General features: G+C 44.2%; 2 protein-coding genes and 1 pseudogene across 2 annotated transcripts; 2 read left to right on the top strand and 1 right to left on the bottom strand.

Moving 5' to 3' along the window:
• Window positions 1-95: 95 nt before the first annotated feature.
• Window positions 96-4,483, top strand: polr1e (RNA polymerase I subunit E). The gene is made up of 12 exons (XM_085357007.1): window positions 96-194; window positions 434-537; window positions 624-700; window positions 781-866; window positions 983-1,038; window positions 1,136-1,280; window positions 1,377-1,487; window positions 1,661-1,757; window positions 1,845-1,975; window positions 2,067-2,148; window positions 3,567-3,698; window positions 3,888-4,483. Exons 1-12 carry the CDS (start codon window positions 119-121, stop codon window positions 4,051-4,053), a joined length of 1,263 nt encoding a protein of 420 aa, XP_085213133.1. The 5' UTR covers window positions 96-118; the 3' UTR covers window positions 4,054-4,483.
• Window positions 4,484-5,172: 689 nt separating this feature from the next.
• On the bottom strand, window positions 5,173-11,169 carry fbxo10 (F-box protein 10). The gene is made up of 11 exons (XM_085357005.1): window positions 10,974-11,169; window positions 10,014-10,643; window positions 9,070-9,891; window positions 8,743-8,892; window positions 8,314-8,450; window positions 8,018-8,088; window positions 7,752-7,904; window positions 7,297-7,647; window positions 6,895-7,205; window positions 6,590-6,777; window positions 5,173-5,522 (listed from the first exon to the last, which is right to left on the bottom strand). Exons 2-11 carry the CDS (start codon window positions 10,596-10,598, stop codon window positions 5,342-5,344), a joined length of 2,949 nt encoding a protein of 982 aa, XP_085213131.1. The 5' UTR covers window positions 10,599-10,643; window positions 10,974-11,169; the 3' UTR covers window positions 5,173-5,341.
• A 4,725-nt stretch (window positions 11,170-15,894) lies between these two features.
• Window positions 15,895-18,277, top strand: LOC146630625 (uncharacterized; annotated as a pseudogene).
• The last annotated feature ends 5,687 nt before the right edge of the window (window positions 18,278-23,964 follow it).

Raw genomic sequence — 23,964 nt, forward strand, 5'->3', positions numbered from 1 at the left:
TAAAGAAAGGCACCAGGTAAAGTATCCACAACAAAACTGGAGAAATTAGAGCAGCGGCTTGGCGAAGCGAACACGGAAGTACAGAGGAGTAAACTCTTGCCCTGCATGAAAACTCATCATGACAACAGTCATGGCCGCCTCCTGCTCGTTTGTGTGCTGCGGAGAGGAGAAAGAAGCCGATAAAGCTGTCGTTGGTGAGTCGTCCTCATTTGTTTATTATGTAGAATTTTTCACGAGGATGATGATGATGACACATGACTCTGGGTTGGGCTTTGTAGAGTTTATATTTCTAAAGCATTTAGGTGCACACGTGGGCACTACTGTGTTGTTGTGTCCGAGGCTCTCACGTGTGTCACTCTACAATCACATCGGTCATTGAGGTTTGATCGCATTTGAGGTTTTGATTCCCGGTGTTTCTGTCTCAATCCCACAGTCCGCTTTTCCAACGGCAGCGTCCAAAATGAAGACAAGCTGGATTTCAGCATGTTTAAAAACACAGAGGAAAGTAACCCCAGGAAAAAGACCAGGCGGATACTGGTGAGGAAGATGAGGATCTATCGTGTGTCTGCACTCTCCGGGCTATGTTGCTATACTCTGTGTTCTTCCTGGTTTCTTTTATTTAGGTTGCAGAGTCAGACAGACTGTCCTATGTGGGGCAGAACTTTGGAGTGGGGTCAATGAAGTGCAATAATCTTTGCAAGTAGGTCTTTGCTGCACATTTTGGCATGTTATGGTCACCGAGGAGGAGATTGATAAGGAGGATGTTTGGCATCTTTTTAGATATTATGTGGGCGTGTTGAACAAGCAGACCATGACGATGGAGGTGCATGAAGCTCAGCTCTTCAACATGCAACCAGTTATACCAGGTAAGAGACCTATAACATATCTGTTGCTATTTCTAACTGCCCATAAAGACCAGAAGCTGTGGAAGGAATGCTTTGTGTGCCTTCTGAGAGTCACTTTTTCTGACTTTTGTCACCAGGAGAGACAACAGACAGTGCAAAACCCCAGGACACTACTCAGACCTACAGAGAAAAGGTGCATTTGCTGCTACTGTCTGTCCATTACAAGACATCTGTGCTTAATTATGTGTAATGTGAATATCTTGTTATTACCTTTAATGTTTCCCTTTCAGGTTGACTTACTGATTGAGGCCTTTGGTACCAACAAGCAGAAGAGAGCTCTGAGCTCTCGCAGGCTGAATCAGGTGGGCAGTGAAACCCTTCAGCAAGCAGTGGCAAAGGCTGCCAACACTGTGATTGGCGAGAAGGGTCTGGAAGGTAAGCTGCACAGTGGATGCCTCTCCTAGGAGAAATCTGGAAGTTGAATGTTTCTCTCTCCAGGTTTTTTTTTCTTAACCTTCCCTCTCTGCACAGCTTTGCAGCAAGAAGTGGCTGACGCAGAGTCGCAAGGAGACCTGGCTCTGCACCTTCCCCCCTGCAATGCAAACGCAGACAAACGAGAGGAAGTCTATCCATTTGATGAGCGTATCTTTTATTCCTGTGCTGGAGGAGGAATGTGTTTATGGAAATAGGAAGGCAAGGAATCCATTTGAATCCCAGATATCAAGCTGGGGTACTAGCGTATGCATGTGTTTGCAGGTTTTTATCTAGAGCCGTACCAGACTTTGTTCAGGTGACCCTTAACCGAATATGTGCAGTCTTGAGCCCAGTGGAGTTTGGTGCTTTGGAGCAGGGTGGTGCCAAAATGGCAGCACTCACCCCCGAAGAGCTGAAAAAGATGAAAGATGATGGAAGGTAGAGGCAACCAAACCTTCAGAGACATTTTATTAATGTGTTCTTGCACTTGAGGTTGATCTTGTGGTTTTTATCTTTAACCTAAAGGTGCCTGAGTATTGTGAAGCATCTAGAGAATCTGCCAACTGAAAGTGAAAACCGAGACAAAACGGCACGCTGTGCTTTCTACCTCTCTCTGCTCCTCAAACTGGCTCGGGAGAGGAATGTCACCCGCAAGTGTGAGTGAATTTTGTTAGTGTTATGATGTGGAAAGTGGCATACAAACTTTCACCATTAGAGGGTTGTAGTAATTCATGTTTGCATGTACAGTTGGGCAAGAGGAAGGCTGCCCTCGCGTCATCCAGGGCAAACTGTTTAAAACGTTCACTGTGGAGACCTTCAACAATGGCAGGTATGGTGGTTAAACACATGTAGCTAGTGAAGAAAAATGTATCTGGAATTTGATTTTGTTTCACTAAATTAATAATTTCATTAGTAATTCAAAAATTTACCAAAATGCTAAACCGAGACAGGGAAGCTAAATAATATATACAGTTGTAAGAAGTTTATATACACGAATCATGAGCATGAATGTCATGGTAATTTTGGGCTTTTAATGACTTCTTTGAACTGTTCTTTTCTCAGCGTGGAATGATTGTACAGCATACACCTTTAATGATTTTAAAAACCAAGAATTAGGTGCACAAGTTTCAATTTATTTAGGATTTTCTCTAATCCACACGGGGTCAAATGTATAGATACTCACTTAAATAATTTAGTAAGTGTTGTTAAAGGTTCTACAATGTATTTTAACAAAGTTAAGACCTATTAGCTTCTCGATAGTGATCGTGATTGACTACATCTTTTAGTTTCTCTTTGCAGCATAAGAAGGGATTGTTCGATAGCACCAACTGGATTGAATAATGCAAAAGTCCAAGAAACTAATTGAAGATCTAAGGAGATCTGTAGTTTCTTGGAGACCCTCGAAAGAACTACAGATTCCAACATCATCAGTTTAAACAGCTGATTTGTCATCACTTTGCCAAAAATGTCACCCTCATATGAGAGAAGGTGAGCTAGGATAGTCAGGAACAACCCAGAAACCACCATGGCTGAAGCCTGCCATGAACTGCAAACTGCTGGAACACCAGCATTACTGTCCACAGTGAAGCACCTTTTTCATTGCCATGGACTGAGAGGGTGGCAACCAACAAAGAAGCCCCAAACACACATTAAAACTGGTTTTAGCATGAATAAAGCAGGCTAACATTAAGCCTCTGGAATTGCCTTTTAAAAAACAAAAACCCAACTCAACCCTGTTTAAATTTGTTCAGTGTGCTTTAAAGCCAGGTCTATGCCAGGAAACTAACAAATTTAAGTGAACTTTACCATTTCTACCAAAAAGAGTGGTCAAATATTCAGCCAGAATTATGCCAGAAGCTTCTTGAGGGCTGCCAAAAATCTCATTAGTACAACTTGCTAAGGGACATTAACCAAATATTAGTGGGGATGTGTGTGTATATTTGAATCTGTATGCATACTTTTGACCTGTGTGGATTTCAGAAAATCCCAAATAAATTTAAACTTGTGCACCTAATTTTTGTTTAACTATAAGTTATTAAAGGTGCGTGCTTTACTATCATTTCACTCTGGAAAGCAGTTCAAATAAGTGTTTTTTGTTTTGTTTTTTGTTTTTTTAAAAATCACCAAATTATTTATGGCAGACATTCATGGCCATGATGAGTTTATGTAAACATCTGACCACAAAAGTATAGTTGTTGCTGCACTGATTCTTTTCAAAAGACACACTTTCTTTACTTTTCTGTTTAGAATCCAGAACATGGTGTCGTCGTCAATGCGGGTCAAACTAGCAGCATACTGCTTAGCTCTGCTGCTGCATATGGGTAACATGACAGCTGACCTCACATTACTGCATCGTGACCTGGGAATCACTGAGGCAAGGTAAGCAGGGGAATAAAAAGGAAGCCTTTAAAAATCGTTTCTTACATTTCATACATTGTTTAAATAAAGAGTAAAATCATTAATGAAGTCAATAATGTGGACTTAACCACAGATACTACTATCCTCCTTCTTTACTCTGTAGTTTTTGTTTAAACTGTAAACTATTGTGATTCTTGTGCTCTCCTATAGGATGACTGAAGTCGCAAAGTCAATGAGACTGACCTTGGTGAAACCAGCCCGAGGCAAGGGTGATAACATTGAACTGCAAGATGACAGCAGACTGGCCGCCCTTGTTCTGCCTCTGATCAAATACGATCACTTCACTGAGAGACGGAAACGCAAAAAGATGCACTGAGGACGCGAAGGAGAACCGAGAACTGGACAGAAAGAAATGAATATCAAACAAATGGCTGCATTAAACAAGGCTTGTTTGTTAATGCTTTTGTAGACAAAGTGAACTTCAAGGCGTATGTGACACACTTACATTTAAAGATAGAAAAAAAAAAAAAAAAGACTAAAGAGCTGTAAACAAATTCTAGATGACAGAACATCTAGCAGGAACGTATAGGCACGTTTGTAGACATCACATGTTGCACACTACATATCTTCCCCTTCTCTGAGTGTGTGGACAGGATATCTGGATAACTGCCTCTCTCTTCTGTCTGCTGGTCTTTTTTTTGCTTTTGATTTATTTTTTACAAATGCAGACAAATTAAATAAGCTGTTACAAAAGCTAAACTGTCGTCAGACAATAGTGGATGGTTGTGAGATTATATTTCAGCAAATGCGAACCCTCTTCTGAAACCGAAACCTACTCAAATGTGATTGGTTGGTCGAACTTAAGTGCAGGTGGACTACAAATGGAACTATAAAGCTTAGACTACCAACAGTTTTTTTTGCATAATCATATGCAGACATCTGTTTAGTTTTCTGTGCAGCATGTTGACAGGATCTGAAATAATGAGATGTCTCAAAAGCTGAAGTGCATTAAGTTTTAAAAACCATAGAGGACATTACGCAAGAAGAGACCCGCCAACAAACAGGACAGAAAGAGACAGAATCTTAATTTTGGCTTAATTGCATAAAAGCCCTCACGCTATGAATACACCTTCCCTCGCTACAGCATCCCTTAAATAGTCAACCAAGGCACAGCTTTACTTTGACCCACTGTAAAAGCCACCATTTCTGAAGCCTTTGACTCCTGCTAGGATTTAGAAATGTGCACTTCCTAACCAGCGAGTCCCTATAAGCAAAAATAAGACTACCAAACAAGTCTGCAGTAAATGAGCTAATGATAAACTAGGCAAAGCTCTAGTCTCAAACAGATTCCAAAGAAGTATGAATGTCTTGTACTCCAGCTTCGGTTTTCAATAGCCCACGTTTTATGAGTACAGTAGCATTTTAATCGTAGAAGTACAAAAGTCTAATTTCAGATTTTCAAAATCTTCTTCCACCTTAATAAAAATGAGGGTGGATGGCTCCTTTAATGTTTCAGTTGCCGTCTCCAGCTACTTGGACAATTAACCGAACCCTTATTTTGACAGTCAGTGCCCCACGTGTATGGTTTACAGCAGTTAAGGTGCAACCCGATGCTGACCTCCTGACCCTGGCTATCATATTGGCTTGTAAGTTCTTGCCAGTATTCACAGGATGCTGCAAAACATGCTGCCGCTGTGGCAACCACTTTCCACAGTTGCGCTGATCCTGGTGGTCACGGAAATTCCAAGTCCAGAGGGATACTGGGATGAAGAGAGACCAGCAGGGGAGCTGGCCAGTGGGCGAGGAGGAGGGTTTTCCATAACCCAGGGGGGAACAGATGTACAGCTATGAAATGAAGAGAGAAAGGGTAAACAGCAATTGGGAGGTGCCCTTTAAGATTATTTTTCACCCCACCCCGATTTGTTTTTTTTTTTTTTAAACCATTTTCATCTTCAGCAGTTCCTGAGGGAAATAACCTTTAAGCTGCACACCATTTTTTATGTCACTAGCTAGCTGTCACTGACTGTTATACAATTCTGAGTAAACGGTGAATTTTTAGAGCTTTTTCTTCTCATAAAAACCTGCTTCATTCAAAAACGTTGCTATTAGAGTAAACTGTAGCAGTACATGTATGGGTCCAGCCCAGCAAAGCTAATAAATAGAGAGGGAATGTGATTAAGAAAAACAACCACTGCTCTCCACTGAGGTAATAAAACCAGTAAAAGAACTGCAGTGTGGTGGGACGCACTACCAACACGGTAAAGAACCAAGGACTAAAGCCTCTAAGGAGCCAAACCCCAAACACAGAACTCAAGTTAATAAGATGAGGCAGCAGCAACTGATTCAAGCGGTATCCTGATATTTAGATGGCCTGCCTTAGTACTTCTCCAAGTACACCATCTTCTAACCTCTGAGGTTGGGCTCTAGGTCTTGAACTGGGGGATCATTTCACATGTAAGGAAAATGTGATCACTACACCACGAAGCCACTGCTTTCCTACTAAAAGCAATGACCTCAAAAAGTTCTTTAAGTTAACCTGCAGATCTGAGTAATTTTTTACTCAGATCACTTACTATTTATTAGTAATTTATTAGACACTGCACAGACAGCAGAAGCGATAGAAAGTGACGACACTAATTCCACTGATGGTCTACTGCAGGGGTCTCCAACTCCAGGCCTCGAGGGCCGGTGTCCTGCAGGTTTTAGATGTGTCCTTGATCCAACACAGCTGATTCAAATGGCTAAATTACCTCCTCAGCTTGTGTTGAAGTTCTCCAGAGGCTGGTAATGAACTAATCATTTGATTCAGGTGTGTTGATCTAAAACCTGCAGGACACCGGCCCTTGAGGCCTGGAGTTGGAGACCCCTGGTCTACTGAATGTCTGCCAGTTTTTAATGGGCCTACTGATTACCTGTCATCATGCCTGAGAATGCTATTGTTCCGCAGCACACAGCTCTCATTGCCAGGATCCATATGTAGCAACGCTTTTCTGTTGTCACGGTGACCCTGGAACAAGATGTTGTCATGGACAACACCTTTAACTGGCCCTAGCACGGCAATCCCACAGCCTTGTGAGGGTTGGACACGATTGCGCATTACCTGAAGACAAAAAAATTATTAAAAACTCAAATGTAATAAAGTTATGGTTAATATAAAAGTAAACAGCTACAATATGCAGGTCTAATAGTAGGTTTGGAGATCTTCAGTCCATCCCACCTTGATATCGGCAGTTCCACAGACCTGGATTCCACATCCACGGTTCCCAACAACATCATTCTCCACAATCTGCCCATTACCACTGAAACTGACACCATAGCCACTGTTTTCATAGATGCCATTACCACGAAGCTCCACTCTGCAGTCTTTCTCCACCGCAACACCACCTCGACCATTTTCCAGAATGCAGTTTGTAGCAAGTCGGGTCAGCTGACTGCTTTGCAGCACGGCAATGCCAAGGCCACGGTTACAGTTTATCAGGTTAGCGAAAACATTCAGGGCCTCAGTGCTCTTCACATACAGACCAACTGCTATAGGAAGGGACAAACAGATGGAGAAATGACAAACAGTCTTTCATTCTCCCGTTCTATCGGCATTTGATGAAACAGATCAATTTAGTACCTCCATTGTAGCTCATGCAGTTGCTCTCCACCAGGGCCACGCTAATAGAGCGGCGAGCAGAGTGGCGCTCATCTTCACTGTCCAGGTCACTGTCCCAGGCAAACAGTTCACCTTCTTCATTAAAGTTCTCCTGCCCTTCACGTCCCTCTCCTTCTACACCCCTCCTGTCTGCACCGCCTCCTTCTCCAGCGATTCCTTCCTGCCCAGGCCAGTTTCCCTCCCTGACCTCAATGTTCTCTGGGTCCTTCCTGCAGAACACTGCCAGCCCATACATACAGTTATGGATGATGTAGTTGCTTAGGAGCTGTGGGAGGCTGGATGACATAACCCACACACCGCAGCCTTTGTTACCTGAAGGAGTCAGAGAAAGAGGGAACTGAAACTGTTCTGAGTCAGGGGTGTTGAAAATGAGCTATTAAACACAATGAAGCCTCTAAGAGATAAATAATACATACAAAAAACCTGGTTTCCCTCAATAAGTCCACGTCCTCTCTCTCCCACCACAACACCATCTGAGTAGCCGTAACAAATGTAGTTGTTCCGTAAGATAGGGTCGCCTCCTCTGCGGATATCCACACCGCCCCATTGGTTCTCTCGAATTACATTCTCTGGAATTAAAATTAGTTATTATCTGTGTACATTAGTGGAGAAACACAAAGAAGCCATTTGTCAATTTGTGTGTTCATCTGGATAAGACAATGGAGCAGATCCACTGACACACCTGTTATCGTTCCTCTGCCGTTCTCATTTATAGCAATCCCTGCAGCCTGGCCCTGGAAGATGTGATTCCCACTGAGAAAGAAAGAAAAAAAAGGGGGGGATAAAAGTTCCCACGGAGCAAATGATGAATAGGAGAACAGAAAAGTGGTGTCAAAAGAAAAAAAAAAAAGAAGCTAGCTCTGCTGTAGGCTTTCTACAAAAATCCAGATTTCTATCTTTTTAAACAATTCCAGTCTCAAGATAAACACGAACACAGTGAATAATATCCAAATTAATTGCTTGCAGACTCCAACCTACCTTACCACGGGATTTCCACTGAAGAGAATATATACCCCAGCTTCTTTGTTGTTGTAAATCTGATTGCTTCGAATTGAACCTTTTCCATTTCCAAGGACAACAACCCCAGAGCGCAAACCACTGTGTATTTTGTTGCACTGTGGATTAATAGTTGATAATGGATAAAAAGACTGAGGAAATTAGTTTCATCTGGAAAGCCTGAATAGATCATTTCTGGAAATCATAAATATTCATACTCTGGGTCTGTCTGTTTTATGCATCTTAAGCTCTTAAGTTGAGTAAGTTAGAAAAGTAATGAACAAAAATCTCCTCATCCATGATATCTGGGCATGCTGCTGAAAGGCTCTGGGACATGCTATCACAGGAAATTTTTTGTTTGCTTGCATCTTTAAAAAATTGGAATCCAATCAGCAATTGTGTGGCATTTACCACAATGGTTGGGTTAGCCCCCTTTCGGATATCCAGCCCTGCCTCCCCGTTCGAGTGAATGTTGTTTTCTGCTATGAGGCCCTGAGCAGAGAGGCGCAGAAACACGCCTGACGCACGACATTCGCAGACCTCGTTTCTCAGCATTACGATCTGAAGCAGGAGAGATAGAAAAGGAAGGTGATCAAGTAGCAGCTTGAATAGGACACTGATGCTAAATTACTAATGATACGAGCTACTTTAACTTGATATGTTTCCCAAATACACACAATACACAATCGCAGATGCATGCCATTTGTATGAAGCAAAGTTACTAGGAACATTATTAACTGTGGAGTTTTGGATGCAGCGCACGGCGTAGTTCAGGCTACGAAAAACATTCTCCTCCAGTCGAGCTTGTCCATAATTGGACAAATGCACACCGCCCTTCCCGTCCCTGAAGAGGCATCGTCTGAGGATGCAGCCAAGTGTCGATGCTGCCAACATGTGAGCCTCCGGGTCTCTGTCTAATTCCTGCTGTAGGGTGAGAGGGTCAGGGATCATAGAAGGGGGATCTGGGGAAGAGGAAAGTGGAAGAGAGCCATCTGGCCGGGGGTTGAGCAAATGTGATAGGCCATGATGGTCACATGGGATTTTGTACTCCAGTGTAAACTGCTTTTTGGTGTTGTTGGCCCCCCACTCGTCTCTGTTCTCCTCTCCCTCACTGCGCTCACCATCACTCCAGCCATCTTCAATCACTGTCCTCTGACATACCGCATCTACCCCTGTTCTCTTCCAGTCACCTATGGTTATGCTCTCCTTTTTAACATTAGCACCTGGAGGTTGATGTCCACCAGTGGAGGCAGCCGGATGTCCTTTGGGAGAACCATTATGCTCAGATAGGCCACATGATGAGAACGTCCTAGCCAGAGCTGCCAAATGTTTACAAGCCCAGTTCCTTTCTGAGACCGGGGGACCTTCCACAGTCACTGAAGCTGTGTCACTTCCTGAGAAGTCACAGCTGTCAAATAAACTCAGGACAACTCCCAGCAAGTGTGCAGAGCTGCCCTGGGAGAAGGAGCAAAATCGAGCCTGGCAGGTTCCTGGCCCGCGGATTTGCAGCTGAGCCCCCTCAAAGTTGCAGTTATCTAGTTGGACATGTCCCCAGGATGTCTAGAGGAGAGCAAGACAGAAAGAAACAAAGAAATATAATTAGATTCTATTTTCTCTTGTGTTTATAGGAGTGTATAGACTAGGCCAATCTGACTCTGAGACTCTTAGGAAACAAGCTGCACCTTGTAGACAACCGTGGAGAACCAGGGTGGCATGAACACCAGATTACACAGCCTGGCAGTAGGGCACTGCTGTTCCATACACACTAGGAGGGCCACCTCGCCCAGTCGGCCTAACCCAACCAGCTCCACCGGTACTTTCAGCGCTACCTCAGCCTGCTCCTCATACACCCCTGGATGGAGCACCACTCGGTCGTAAGGCCCCACCACCCCAAGGGCTCCGCGCAGGGTCTCAAACTCACATCCCGGCCCCACGTGCCAAACCCTGCGATCTTTCCGACGACGGAAGAAGAGAAGGCAGGCGGAGGACTGGAGCTCTGGACCATTTTGAGTCCAGGTGCGGGTGGCAAGGGCATGTTGTTTCAGGGCCTCTCTCCACGAAGGGGGCTCCAGATGAGGTTGACTAGGCCAGTTGGGATGTCGGCACTCAGGGCAGCCCAGGCAGAGCTGTCTCCAGCGGGTGTTATCCAGAGAGAGGATGAGCTCTCGCCAGGCACGGCACACCTGGCAGCAGCGGCCCAGGTCAGGGAGAGGGAGATAGGCTAAGATAACCCTCCACAGCTCCACGGGGAGGCTGCCCACCTCCATGGCAGCAGTGACGCCGGCTGGTTAGCACCGCGATGGGAGGGATACCTGGAGACAGACACACGTGCACACGCACGCGCATTTCAAGGCAACAGGAAGCGCAAACCGTTACACAACAATATTACCCAACAGGATATTCAACTGCGTTTCGTTTTTAATATTCGCACATCAACACCAAATGGCGCCACGACCAGCGTTAATTTTAGCCGAAAAACAAAATGCAGCGAAAACTAGATATGAATTATGTAATCTCACTGTTCATTTTGCGTAGCGGTAAACGATATCTCCACTAAGGGCCTGTAATATTGCCCTGAAAGTTTGCTACAGTTAAACGCGGTTAGCTAGCGGCGTAACTAACGCTAGCCCAAACGTCCTTACCTTTTACCAGTTTGCCATAGTCAACACATGTCGGCTCGACGTTTAGACAAGCCATCTATCCGGCGTTGCATGCCTGCGACACTGACTTTGTCCTCGCATCCTCCGGAGTTCACAGCTATCATAATTACTGCAGATGTACCATCGAAATAAATGGAGTTCAGACGATTGCTTACAGTTTACAGCAAGAAACCCAAGATCCCCATCTTCCGCTTCCCAAAAGTGGGCGTTTACTTCAGCTCCCCCTTGGTGCATCCAAGGGGAAGCTGAAGTATAGGGAAGAACGTTAACTAGTTAGACCCCAAATTCAGAGCCGGGCCAAGGTTTTATGGTGCCTTAAGTGGAATTTAATTTGGTGCCCCCCCCGCTAATCCCACCTCAGCACCCCAATATTAACTATATATTATTATATATATTATATTATTACCAAAACTATTATCATTACTTTCTAGTGCACTGGAGAGAAATAACAACAACAAAAAAAACCCAGCAACCTGACAGTGTATTTTTTTTAAACATACTAACTGTTTTAATTGTTGTTGAAATGTGCAAAATGACAGAACAATCATAAGGAATTTAACATAGGCCTAAATATGATTATTTGTTATGCAACGATGCAAGTTTTAAAACAGAACAAATTAAACAGAAAGCTAGCAGTAGGTTACCAACCATAATGCCTGTGGTTTCCATTGCCTAAACTCAACACACCTTTAGCTAATTCTGTTACAGTATTGTCAGTGGGCCTCTTTAACAATAGGCCTATTCTGGCAGTCTGTGAGAAATATTGCTTTAGGTTTTATTATCAGTTATCAAAATAAATAGTGAAGCAAATGTGAGACTAAATGCGTTTTTCTTTCCTAAAACAGTAAAAGACAGCATTTATTAAGTTATCATTTGTTACCTAACCAGTTACATACTGGCTAATATATATAAAATTAGCAGTTATTGAGAAGAGGATGAAGAAATTTTCTTTTTTTTTTCTTTTTTCTTTGCGTTGTATACTGGTGTGAATGGCATATCATGTGACACGGGCATGATGTTTTACTTTGTTTGAGTCTGGAGTGTGGAGTTTTGGTCACTCTGAACTTGCATGGCTTCTCTGTTTATGAGATATTTGCACACTGAGCGGACAAAAACTGAACTGTTAACAAATAGGTTCTCTCTAATTAATGGATGTTTTTCTGGTAGCTTCTGGCTGCACAGAATGTGAGTAAAGGGTTAGCATGAGGATGAAAGGACTTAATACAGTAAGTACATTATTTATTTCCACTCAAAAGTAGAAAAACCTTTCATTTTTTCTTTCTGAATGTATAGGCAGTTTCTATTAATATAGGTTAATGAAAGTAAAGTTCTCTCTCTGTTGATGTAAGCCATTGTAGCTCATCCACCAGTCTCTTTCTCTCTCATGTGTTAGATGCTTTCTTTTATTTGATAAGTTACAGTTTGGACTGGTGTTTACATCACTGGATAGACTATCACAATACACAACCAAAATAACAGTGAAGCAGTCCATTGTCAATATCAAAATCCAGTGCCAATGCTATGGCAGAGAGGCCTGCAACTCTGCCACAAAAGCAGCACTTTCCTTCCCACAGCAGTGCTTTGTTGCTGATTAATGCACCATTCAAAATTCATTCTCTCCTAATTTAACAGTCCTTCACAGCTTATAGAATAAGTATTAGCATGGAAAAAACGGAAGTCCATTATATTCATGTAAGAGATCACATCCCGAAGAGGTGAGAGTCCAGTCTTGTCTGCACAATCACATGACTTGCCCTACCTCATCTAGCCTGCAGATGTCACTGTTGAAACATTTTGATCAGAACCTCAACCACAAATAGACATTTTATTTAATAAATTATTCTGACATGTGGTAAATATTAATTTCAGTCAGTTACCCTGTTGACATTTAATATTGCTCTTGTCTTTAGAAAGATTACCACTTTTAATGCCCTTCCATCTGCCACCAATCTGTTACATCATTTATTGTCTTTCATTTCATAACTCTAAATCAATAATGTGGTTCTTATGTATACCCCAGAATCTCTTGCAAATCTCTTCACCTTTGTAAGCTATTAAATTCAGCTTCTTATCAGGATGATGGCTCCAGTCAAACTGTAAAGCATTCAGGACTCTGGGGCTTTTATTGTGAAAGATAAGGACATGAGCACATGGTAGCTTCATCGTGTTTCTCGGGTCTGCTTTGGCCCACTTATTAACCAATCAGCGTTCAGCCTATGCCAAACTATTCCTTGTTGGATTTCAAAAGAACGGCACGGGAGCACGCTTGTGTAAGCTGAATACCCGTCTCCATAGGCTCTACATACATATGGAAACGGACAAAACTGTGGTATCATAACATAAAACCTGAAAGAGAAAACATGACTTCACAGTGCACCTGCGGGGACCGGTTGCTATGACGACTAAAGCCACTGAGAGGAGTGTTAGGAAGGCAGACGTGAAGGTTTCAAAGAAAAGCTTATCAAGTGAAAAGTCGTATTAAAAAATAGTTTCAGCCTGAGTGGCAGCAACTTTCCTACTACAAAATATGAATTTTTCAGTTTTATTTATACAGCGCCAAATCACAACAACAGTTCCCTCAAGGCGCTTTATATTGTAACGTAGACCCTACAATAATACACATATTATTGTAGTATTGCGACCGTGGTTCAGGGGATTGGGAAGGTCATCTTGTAACTGGAAGGTTGCCGGTTTGATCCCTTCCTCTGTCTGTCTTGGTCGTTGTGTCCTTGAGCAAGACACTTCACCTACCACCTACTGGTGTTGGCCAGAGGGGCCGATGGCGTGATATGGCAGCCTTGCTTCTGCCAGTCTGCCCCAGGGTGTGGCTGCAACTTTAGCTTGCCTCCACCAGTGTGTGAATGTGAGAGTGAATGAATAGTGGAATTGTAAAGCGCTTTGAGGGTCTCGAAAAGCGCAATATAAATGTAATCCATTATTATTATATAGAGAAAAACCCAACAAGCATATGACTCCCTATGAGCAAGCACTTTGGTGACAGTGGGAAGGGAAAACTCTCTTTTAACAGGAAGAAACCTCCAGCAGAACCAGGCTCAGGAAGGGTCAGCAATCTGCTGCGACCGGTTGGGGTGAGAGAAGGAAGACAGGATAAAATACATGCTGTGGAAGAGAGACAGAGATTAATAACAAGTATGATTTAATGCAGAGATCTCTATTAACACATAGTGATTGAGAAAGATGACTGAAGAAGAAATGAATACATCATGGTAATTCCCCAGTTTTAAGCCTAATCTTAAAAGTAGAGCTAGTACTGCATCCAAACTGGAAGTCAAGTCAAGTCAAGTGGCTTTATTGTCATTTCAACCATGTGCAGAAGTAGAACAGAAGTACAATACGACAATACGACCACAATACAACCATGTGCAGTATGTACAACGTTCCTCCAAGACTGTGGTGCTACATATAACATGTAACAGACAATCAACACGGGGCTACATAGAGGGCAAGTGTGCAAAAATTGAAAAAAACAAAACAAGACAAAGACAGTGTAACACCAGAAAAAACAAAATGATACAGACACATGGCAGTGCAGACACAGAAAGTGTGACAATGCCAGTGGGTTGTGCAAAAGACTGAGCATTCTGCTAAAATTTGCTCCTCTGGGCTTCCTCACCAATATGTCATTCTGAGCATCAAACCGTGCGTTGTTCAGTGCATCTGTTAGCGAGGCGTCGCCATCAACCCCAGGTGTCTTCTTCTTGTAGTTGCTGATGGCCTTGATGCCCTGCTACATGCAACTGTCTAGGAAGTGGCCATGGATTCTTCTGCCGTGTACTTGCTTTGCTGCACTGATGTCTTGAGACAGTTTGGCCCTTGCTGTTCCCAGGGCAAACAAACAAAGGAACCACAAAGCTGTCAGTAAACCATTTTATGCCTTACCAAGCCAGGTGTATCCAGAAATCTTGGGAAAAGGTCCAGGACAGAAGAAGCTGTGGCTGGATCTTGAATCACTTTTTGCCTATGTTGAAATGTCACCTTCATTTTCTCTTTGACAGTTTCATGTCAGTTGAGTGCCTCATCACTGACATAGCTTCCTTGCAGTCATCACCTGACAACTGTCTCGCATTTGAACACAAGTTGTGAAGAATTTTGGGGCTGTCTTGAAAAGCTGACCTTGGTTTCTGCATCTGCAAAACAAATTTCCCACGTGTGGGACTAATAAAGGTTATCTTATCTTATCTTATCTTATCTTATCTTCAGTAGAGTTGCGCTGCACAGTTTTCAATCTCCATGCCAGGTAACCAGAACCACTTTGGTGATCATAGAAATGTTCCTATCGAATTATGAGCAAGAGAGATTTGTTCCGTATTGATTACCTGTTACCCTACACTGTTTGTAGCAAGTTTTGGATACTGAAGAAAACTCCTTCCTGACTGTTGGGATTGTTCAGTAATACATGTCAAAAAGCCAGATATGGCAAATGCATTAGAGGTCTATTTAAATCAATTGTTACAGAATGACATATTTTTTGTACATTTATTTATTTTGGGTCCATTATGTTATAAATGAGCAAAGGACTGAAATCATTTTTTCTCACTGTTTACATTTCTACTGTTTAAGTGACTGGTATTCATACGGTGTTAAATTAATGTGTGATGAGTAACCTGTGCATTGTGCATATGGTGGGTTTCAGCAGTTGCTGTAAGAAACAGTATTACTGGCTTGGACAAGATATGTAATGGTGACTTATAGCTAAGGTGACTTAAGTATACATGTTAAGTGATGTTTAAAAAGTAACAGTAATTACTGTGCTTTAAAGTTGTAACAGTAAGCTGAGATTAATATTCATTTGCTCCTCAACTACCAAATCAAATTTAAGCTGCTGCATTAACGTTTACATTAAGGCTAAGTATACAAATTTAAAAAAAAAAACCCTCCAACAATGGCAGAGTTTGAGACTAATCCAGAAATCAGTGAAAAGGGTGATGTGGAACAATTTTCTGCAGATGAGCAACTACAAGCAGTTGAAGGCACAGCTGATGATGTTTCTACTATCACAAAGAGCACGACAGAGCCAACGAGTCCGTACGTTGACGGAAAAGGGCAAAGAACTGTACGATAAGCACATAGGCTACATTCACACTGCAGGCAAAAGCGCATCAAATCTGACTTTTTTGAACCTATGCGACCCATATCCTATCATGGTATGACAGTGTGAACAGCACAAATCCGATATTTTCAAATCCAATCTGGGTCACTTTTGTATGTGGTACTGAATCCGATACATATCTGATGTTTTAGAAAGCGACTGCTGTTTGAACGGTCATGTCGCATTAAATCCGTCTTTTACGTCACTGACACAAGTTAGACGCCAATTATCAGCGCCGGAGAAGTGCACGAGAAGACATTGTGAATGCTTCTTGGCCATCCAGTGAAAATGTTGGGAAGACAGCGTTGGAGAAACGTGGACCTTTTATTTGTACTGTATAATCTCCTGTCATGGTCCGCGGCCCGGCGTCCGAGGTGCTGATGGGATGCCCACTCCCGTGGGCGTGGCTGCTAACTCCACACCTGCATCCCATCCCAGGCGATCACCAGGTGGACTATTTAATCCTGCCCAGCCTGCTGCTCCACGCCAGTCCGTAGTCGTCCTTCAGCGGTAACGTACACCTGCGGGAAAGCCCTTATGCAAACCTATCCGTGTGAACTAACACTAACTCTGCCCTGTGTACTCAGATCACAGCTCGGCGTGTTTGAGCCACCAGCCTGTCCACCTGCCCATCTGGAATTTGGATCCCGATCAGCCCCAGCCGCCTCGACCTTTCTGGAGCTTCTTCCCACGGACCCTCACCCCTCCCTCCGGTTCCCTCGGCCCCGCTATCATCGTAAGACGCGTACTCTACCTCCCCTCGTATGCTGCCGTTTTCCCCGCACCCCAATAATCCTTTTTCCTTTTTCTGTTTCAGCCTCCCACGGTCCCGCTCTCGGCGTTCCAGCGCGACTCGCCTCCCGGTCCCTCGGTTTCTCTGGTTCCGTGCGTTTTTTCCCTTCTACCCTCCCGGGACACCCTCAGTTATAATAAAGTTTATTTTTTGTTCTCTCGTACCACTGTGTGTGTGTTCTGCTCCTGGGTCCAGCTTGTGCGTGGAACTTCGGTTCATGACAATCTCCTCTCTAAAACAGCAATTAGGATCATTATTAGGCCATATGTAAATAAAAAAATAACTTTATAACTTAAAGAAAAATTGGGAAACGTAAAGTCAGAAATAAGTCTTTATAGTAAGGGCCATCAGTCAAACAGTACTGTTTTGGTCTGGGTCTAAACAGAGCGCATTGTGTGTAATGTCTTCTTTTGCGCATGTGGGCCGCTTTGAGGGTTCATACTAGAGCGCGTTTGCTGTCACATTTTATTTGTGGTGTGAACAAGCAGACAAAAAATCGGAATTGAGCATTAAGACCTGCAGTGTCAACGTTGTCATTAAGGATGCCAAAGGAGCTATAGATGGTCAGTGCTCAAAGGATCTGCTACAAGAACATGTTTCCAAGGTTCTGAGTGCTTCTAAGGTTGTGAATGGTTGAGTTGAGACGTATTGAATTTCCAGATAATGACACAAGATGGAGGATGGATATGTGTGAAGCCATAACAAAGACAATTGTTGAATCTGTAAGAAAGTGCCCAAGCCCAAGTAGAGTGGAGGTTCAAAGAGATGAAGAACATTGGAAGGATACTGAGTCTTTACCTAAGTCAGTAGCCTCAGATGTGGAAAGTAGGGATGAACAATGGAAGGAGACTGAGTCTATGCCTAAGTTAGCCTCAGACAGGATGAGTGTCAAGTCACACCACACTAACCTCTCTTCTCATTCAAGGGTTTCCTCCAGACACTCCAGCAGGCTCTCAGCTAAAAGACAAGATGCAGCTGCTGAAGTTACAGCAAATGAGGCTGCTCTGCAAGTTCTGCTTGAACAAGATATCCATATGAAGAAAACTGAAAGACAAGAAGCAGAAATAGCACAAAGACAAAAGGCTCTAGAAGTAGAACGACTTGTTACTGTAAAAAAGCTGATTGCAGCAAAGGCTCGACAGCAGGTGTATGAATAAAGTGAATGTTCAGATGAAGAAATATACAACCTACTTCACCACAGATCTGAGAAGAAAAATGAAGTCAAGTCTGAAAAAATGACCAGCATATCAAACGGTGTTCCTCGCCACCGCAACGAAAGGTGAACACAGAAGATCTGGTTAAAGCATTTGCAGTGTCTCTTAATGCAAGTCGTCTTCCGGTACCAGAGCCAACAATATTCAGTGGCAATCCTATCAGATATAATGATTGGAAAATTTCCTTTCAGACTCTGATCGACAGGAAAAATATACCAGTTGAAGAGAAGACTTATTACCTGAGAAAATATGTAAGTGGACGTGCAAGTAAGGCAATAGAAGGCTACTTCCCACTTGGCACAGAGGCTGCATACTATGCAGCATGGGCAGTTCTCAAAGAGAGGTATGGGAATCCCTTCCTCGTAGCCAAGGCCTTCAGATACAAACTTGGCACATGGCCTAAGATAAGCTCTAAAGGCAGTATGGAACTTCAAGCATTTGCTGACTTCCTTTGCTGCTGCAAGACAGCCATGTTGCAAATGAAGGGGTTTGAAGTGCCTGTAATCCTATAACATCTCTCTTTGCTCTCAAGCCAAGTGAAATTGAAGGGGAACAGAAGCAATGTAGCAAAGGTGCTAGCAATTAACTCAAATGAAAGAACTGTTAGTGCTAGTTGTGTGTACTGTGAAAGGTCGGGTCACAGCCTACTTAAGTGTAGAAGGTTCAAAAGTGAGAGCATTCTAGAAACTAAAGTTTGCTCAAGACAAAAAGTTATGTTTTGGCTATCTGAAATCTGGTCATTGCTCCAAGGATTGTGAAAGCAGAGAAACCTGTGACACATGTAATAAAAGGCATCCAACATGTCTTCATGACAATCGTACTAAGGAAGAGAGAACAAGGAGAAATCAAAGCAAGAACAGTGACAGGACAAGACAAATGAACTCAGACGTCTCACAAGACGACAGTGTCACACCAACAACAAGTGAAGCAACTTCTAACAGAGTCACACAGAATGTTGACAACACTCACACATCTTCCATTATTCCAGTATGGGTTTCAACCAAAGGTGAGCCAGAGCATGAAATTCTTGTGTACGTGTAACAGTGTTTATGTGGTATTATTCCACTTGCCACAAATATCAGTGTAATGGGGAAACAGCGCCCCCCCTTTTGGTGTGGCTGGTTAGGTGAGGCTGGCTGCAGTAATCGCTGCCAGTCTGCCGTAGCCATACGAGAGTGTGCTGTGCGGAGTGGTGTATGGCGAGCCTGTGCACTGATAATACACCGTTGTTTCCATTCAGGAAATAAAGTGGCAACGATCGATCAGAGACTCCTTGTCTTTTTAAAAACACTACACAACGCAGAGTCGAGGAGTCTGTTTGGGCCGAACTGTTGCAGCGGGATGAAGCAGAAACCGGTTACACTGGTGCCGTGACCCCAGCTCCTGCTATCCTGCGACCGCAACGGGGGCCGTCTACTTCCTGGAAGGTGGAAAAGTCGCGGGAGACTGGCTTTTCTTAGTCCCGCCATTTTCTGCGTTCTTTAGAGACATCGGGGCGGGGCTCTGTGCTTTCTTTGTTTTGGAGAGTTACAAAAAAAAAAGAAAAAAAAAAGGGAGGGACACATTGCTGAGCCATGGCAGATTTTCCCAGTTTTGGCAGGGGAAGGGGGGCAGTTGGTTTTACCCCTCTGCATTCATATGGCAGAGGCAGATCAAGGTTGCTGACAGCCCCAGTTTCCTCCACACCTAAGCCTGTCCTTGCTGAGTTAAATGAAAACCCTATTGTTGGGAACTGTGATGATCTACAAAATACTAGATCAGAAACCAGTCCCACAAAAGAGAACCTTTATGCAGAGATTGCAACGCAAATTGGGTTTTCTATTGGGGAAAGCATTGCCTCTTGTCTTGAATCTCGGTTGGGCTCTGGAGTGGGAAACAGTGTTGTTGGGTCTGCCAATGTGTTATCTGAACCCTCACTATTGAATGTGATTGTAAAGTCTGATGTTAAAGAACCTGTGTGTTTTAGAGGGGATGGCTGTGATACATGCAGTGTTCAGGAATGGGAGGAAATGATGATGACTTTTTTTAAGAGAAGAGGGGTACCAGTTGCTGAACAAGCTGATGATGTGCTAAGTAAACTGCTGGGGAGGGCACGAGAAATAGTCAAGGTGGGCATACGTAGTAAGCCATCGGTGTGTCTTGAGAGGGGCCCAGAGCCCATTTTTGAGATCTTAAAGCAGCACTTCAGTGACACTGCCTGTTCAAGCATGCCTTTAGCTGATTTTTATGCAACACTACCCAACTCAGGTGAAACACCGTTTGATTACTGGCTCAGGTTGAACAGAGCCATGGAGGTGACTGAAGACTGTCTGAAGAGACAAAATAAGTCCTTTGCATATCTGACAAAAGAGCTGACTGCTATGTTTATCCGCCACTGTCCAGACTCAGAACTGTCTCTTATTTTCAAGTGCAAGCCCCTGCAGCAGTGGACGGTTGCTGATGTGCACGAGAAATTGCTGGAGCATGGCAAGGACCGGAAGTGCACCCCTCAGTTTAGTGCAGTCAGTGCCTTTGTCATGGTCCCGGGCCATGTGGGCCCAGTATTCTCAGTTTTTGTATGTTTTGTATTTCATTCCCTAGTCATGCCTTGGTTCCTAGGATTATTTAGTTATGATGATCCTTATTTGATTACCTCCTGTGTGCCCCTGTGTATCTGTGAGCCCTCGTCTCTCCTTGTGTTTTATTCTGTTTTCCCCAGCCCGTTATGTCTGTGTTCTCCCCGTGCTCTCTCTCCTCCTGTTTGAACCTCTGTACTTCCTGTTTTACTTTGGGACTCCCGCACCTGTATACGTCATGTTATGTTCACCCCGCCCTGTCTCGTTATGATTATCAGTGTCACCTGTGTTCCCCATGTGCTCCCACTTCCCTCGTTAACCCTCGGTGTATTTATGTCTGCGTCTCCCTCAGTTCTGTGTCGCGTTCTCCCTCATGCTGCGTGGATTTCCCTGTGTCTCTCTCCGAGTGTTAGTTTATTGTTCCCAGTTTAAGTTTTGTATTTCCTGTGATCTGCCTTCCAGCATTAAAGCTGTGATTTTGAGTTTATCCCCTGAGTCCGTGAGTTTGCATTTTGGGTCCTCATCCTGCCTGCCACACAGCAAGCCATGACAGCCTTGAGTTTTCAGCAACAGGAGGTGAGTCCTAATGTGCAGCAGGCGACAGGCAACAGTAAGTGTATTACACCATCACCAACCTCTACCTCAGCATCACTTACCGACCTTCATGCAAAACCACCTACTGATCGTCTTGATCATGTGATAGCCCTGTTAGAGAAAGTCCTGGAGGGACAGCTTCGACAAGCAAAGCTGCCTGCTAAAGATGATGTAAGGGTTCCCCGGAACCAAACACACAAAATTGTGCCTTGCGTGATTTGTGTTGACACTGAACATTCTACATATCACCACTGTAGAGCCCATCAGCTATGTTTCATCTGCCATGCTGGCGACCACACACGGGCTCAATGCCCCAGGGCCGTGTCTGTCAGAGTGAGGGGGCCTGAATCAGCCACCCAGCAGCTGGGAAACTAGATGGCCTACATGTGGAGGGGGCAAGTGTTAGGCCTGAAATCGCCCCCAAAGAGGATGATTTTGATGATTTAGAATCTGTATTACACACTGTTTGTGAGGAGCGCCAGCTAGGCCGGAGACCCATTCTTCAGAACACACACAGACTAAAACAGCATGATGAGCTGTTCTATGAAAATGTGACCCTGGGTGGCAAAGTGTCTGTTAAAGCCATGCTTGACAGTGGCTCTATGGCCTGCACCCTCAGCACCAATATGATGCCCCAACTATTACATCATGCAGTGCTGCAGACCCCCACCTTGCAACCCACGGATGTCGTCCTGATTGGCTGTGGTGGTTCAAGGACAGTTCCATCAGGTGTGTGTGACATTACAGTGGAGATATATGGCTGTAAAGTTGTTGTGCCAATGTTGGTGATTGCAGGGCAGAGTGAGGACCTCATTTTGGGCAGTAACCTAATGAGGTATCTGGGTAATCACCTGAGGGAAGAGGGACATTTAGGAGAGGAATGCAGCAAGACTCTGAGTGCGGAAGAACAGCTTAATAAAAATCTGCTGAGTTCAATGTCAGGAGTGGTGGCCCCAGGGCATGTTGGTGATAAGATCAGAACTGTCAAGCTAAAGAGAGCTGTAACATTAGAGCCTTTGACAGAACACCTTGTTTGGGGCAGGCTGCAGCTAATGAATAATGGGGAAGTGGGCAGTGCTGTCGTTGTAGAGCCCACCGGGTCAAAGTCTGGACCGAGGTCAGTTATGGTTGGGAGAACTGTAGCGCATCTAAACAGTGATGGGTGGCTCCCTGTGAAAGTGCTGAACCCCTTTGACAAGCCGATAACACTGAAACGGAACATGAAGTTGGCTGACGTGTCCCCCTGTACAGCAGTGGAGAACTTCAGCCCCACTGGCTCCTACTTGCAACAGAACATGCAACGGTCTACTGGCTCAGCTTGGTGCCATGATGAGCAGAGTCTAGTCACTGATGTTTCCACTTTGCCAGATGTTTCACCCTCACAGGAGGTGACAAGTGGTTGTAGCCCCCTACATGCAGTGCTGCAAAATATGGGGCTGTCTGATATCGACATTGATTCATGTGCAGTTTCGCCGGCTGGCAAAGAAAAACTGGTTGGCCTCATAGCCCAGTTTGAGTCTATCTTCTCGAGAGACAAGCTGGATTGTGGCAAGGCTGCCTACATCGAATTCGAGTTGTGGACGACAAGCCATTCCGGTTGCCATGCCGACGTGTGCCGCCGACTCATTATGAAAAACTAAGACAGGCTTTGAATGACATGGAGGAACAGGAAATAATTCGGAAGTCTTGCAGTGAGTTTGCATCACCCCTGGTCTTAGTTTGGAACTAGTCCGGTGAGTTGAGAATCTGTAACGACTTTTGCTGGCTTAATGCTAGAACTGTCAAAGATGTTCACCCACTCCCGCATCCGACTGACGCACTGGCTGCTTTGGGAGGGAACGGATTGTTCTCCACAATGGACTTGACTTCGGGTTATTATAATGTGGAGGTGCATGAGGAGGACCGTAAGTACACGGCATTTACGTCTCCATTTGGGTTGTACGAATATAATCGTATGCCACAAGGACTGTGCAACAGTCCGGCCACCTTCATGAGGATGATGCTAGGCATTTTTGGGGATCAGAACTTCCTCAGTGTGCTGTGTTATCTTGACGATGTTCTGGTTTTTGCCCCGACAGAAGAATTGGCACTGGAGCGCTTGCATATGGTGTTCCAGAGACTCCAGGTTCACAACCTTAAGTTGGCTCCAAAGAAGTGCCATTTTCTGAGACAGTCTGTGAAATTCCTGGGGCACATTGTAAATGCTGATGGGATACAGTCAGACCCTGACAAAATAGCCTCCATTACATCCCTTGCAGAGGCAGACCTTATGGAAGAGGGTTCGAGTGTCCCATCCCAACAGAAGGTCCGCTCATTTTTGGGGATGGTAATGTTCTACCAACAATTTATTGAGAACTGCTCATCCATCGCAAAACCTCTGTTTCGGCTGACATCTGGGGATAAAGTCCCTTGTGGTTCACGGTGAAAGCACCGGCTGGTGCGTACAAAGCTGTGTGAGGAGGACTGGACGGATGAATGCAGGGCAGCTTTCAATGAGCTGAAGCAGGCCTTGTTGGATCGAGTGCTCCTGGCCCATCCTAATTTTGAGGAGCCCTTTTTGCTCTCTGTTGATGCCTCCAGCAGTGGCCTTGGTGCCGTGTTGTTGCCTTTGCCAGTAAGACACTCAATCATGCACAGTCCAAGTACCCAGCGCATAGGCTGGAGTTCTTTGCATTGAAGTGGGCGGTGTGCGACAAGTTCCATCACT

This window comes from Diplotaxodon limnothrissa, linkage group LG6 (genome assembly GCF_057381915.1).
Source record: "Diplotaxodon limnothrissa isolate DT_005_m linkage group LG6, D_limnothrissa_male_GT1.1, whole genome shotgun sequence".
Lineage (NCBI taxonomy): Eukaryota > Metazoa > Chordata > Actinopteri > Cichliformes > Cichlidae > Diplotaxodon > Diplotaxodon limnothrissa.

What these genes read in the sequence shown, in the direction of transcription:
- polr1e (XM_085357007.1), top strand. Translation starts at nt 119, where the DNA reads ATGACAACAGTCATGGCCGCCTCCTGCTCGTTTGTGTGCTGCGGAGAG. An exon ending in TGGCGAGAAGGGTCTGGAAG is followed by an intron (nt 1,281 to 1,376) that starts GTAAGCTGCACA and finishes CTCTCTGCACAG; the next exon opens with CTTTGCAGCAAGAAGTGGCT. An exon ending in AAGATGAAAGATGATGGAAG is followed by an intron (nt 1,758 to 1,844) that starts GTAGAGGCAACC and finishes TTTAACCTAAAG; the next exon opens with GTGCCTGAGTATTGTGAAGC.
- fbxo10 (XM_085357005.1), bottom strand. Translation starts at nt 10,598, where the DNA reads ATGGAGGTGGGCAGCCTCCCCGTGGAGCTGTGGAGGGTTATCTTAGCC. An exon ending in GCTGCATCCAAAACTCCACA is followed by an intron (nt 8,893 to 9,069) that starts GTTAATAATGTT and finishes CTCCTGCTTCAG; the next exon opens with ATCGTAATGCTGAGAAACGA. An exon ending in TGAGGGAAACCAGGTTTTTT is followed by an intron (nt 7,648 to 7,751) that starts GTATGTATTATT and finishes TGACTCCTTCAG; the next exon opens with GTAACAAAGGCTGCGGTGTG.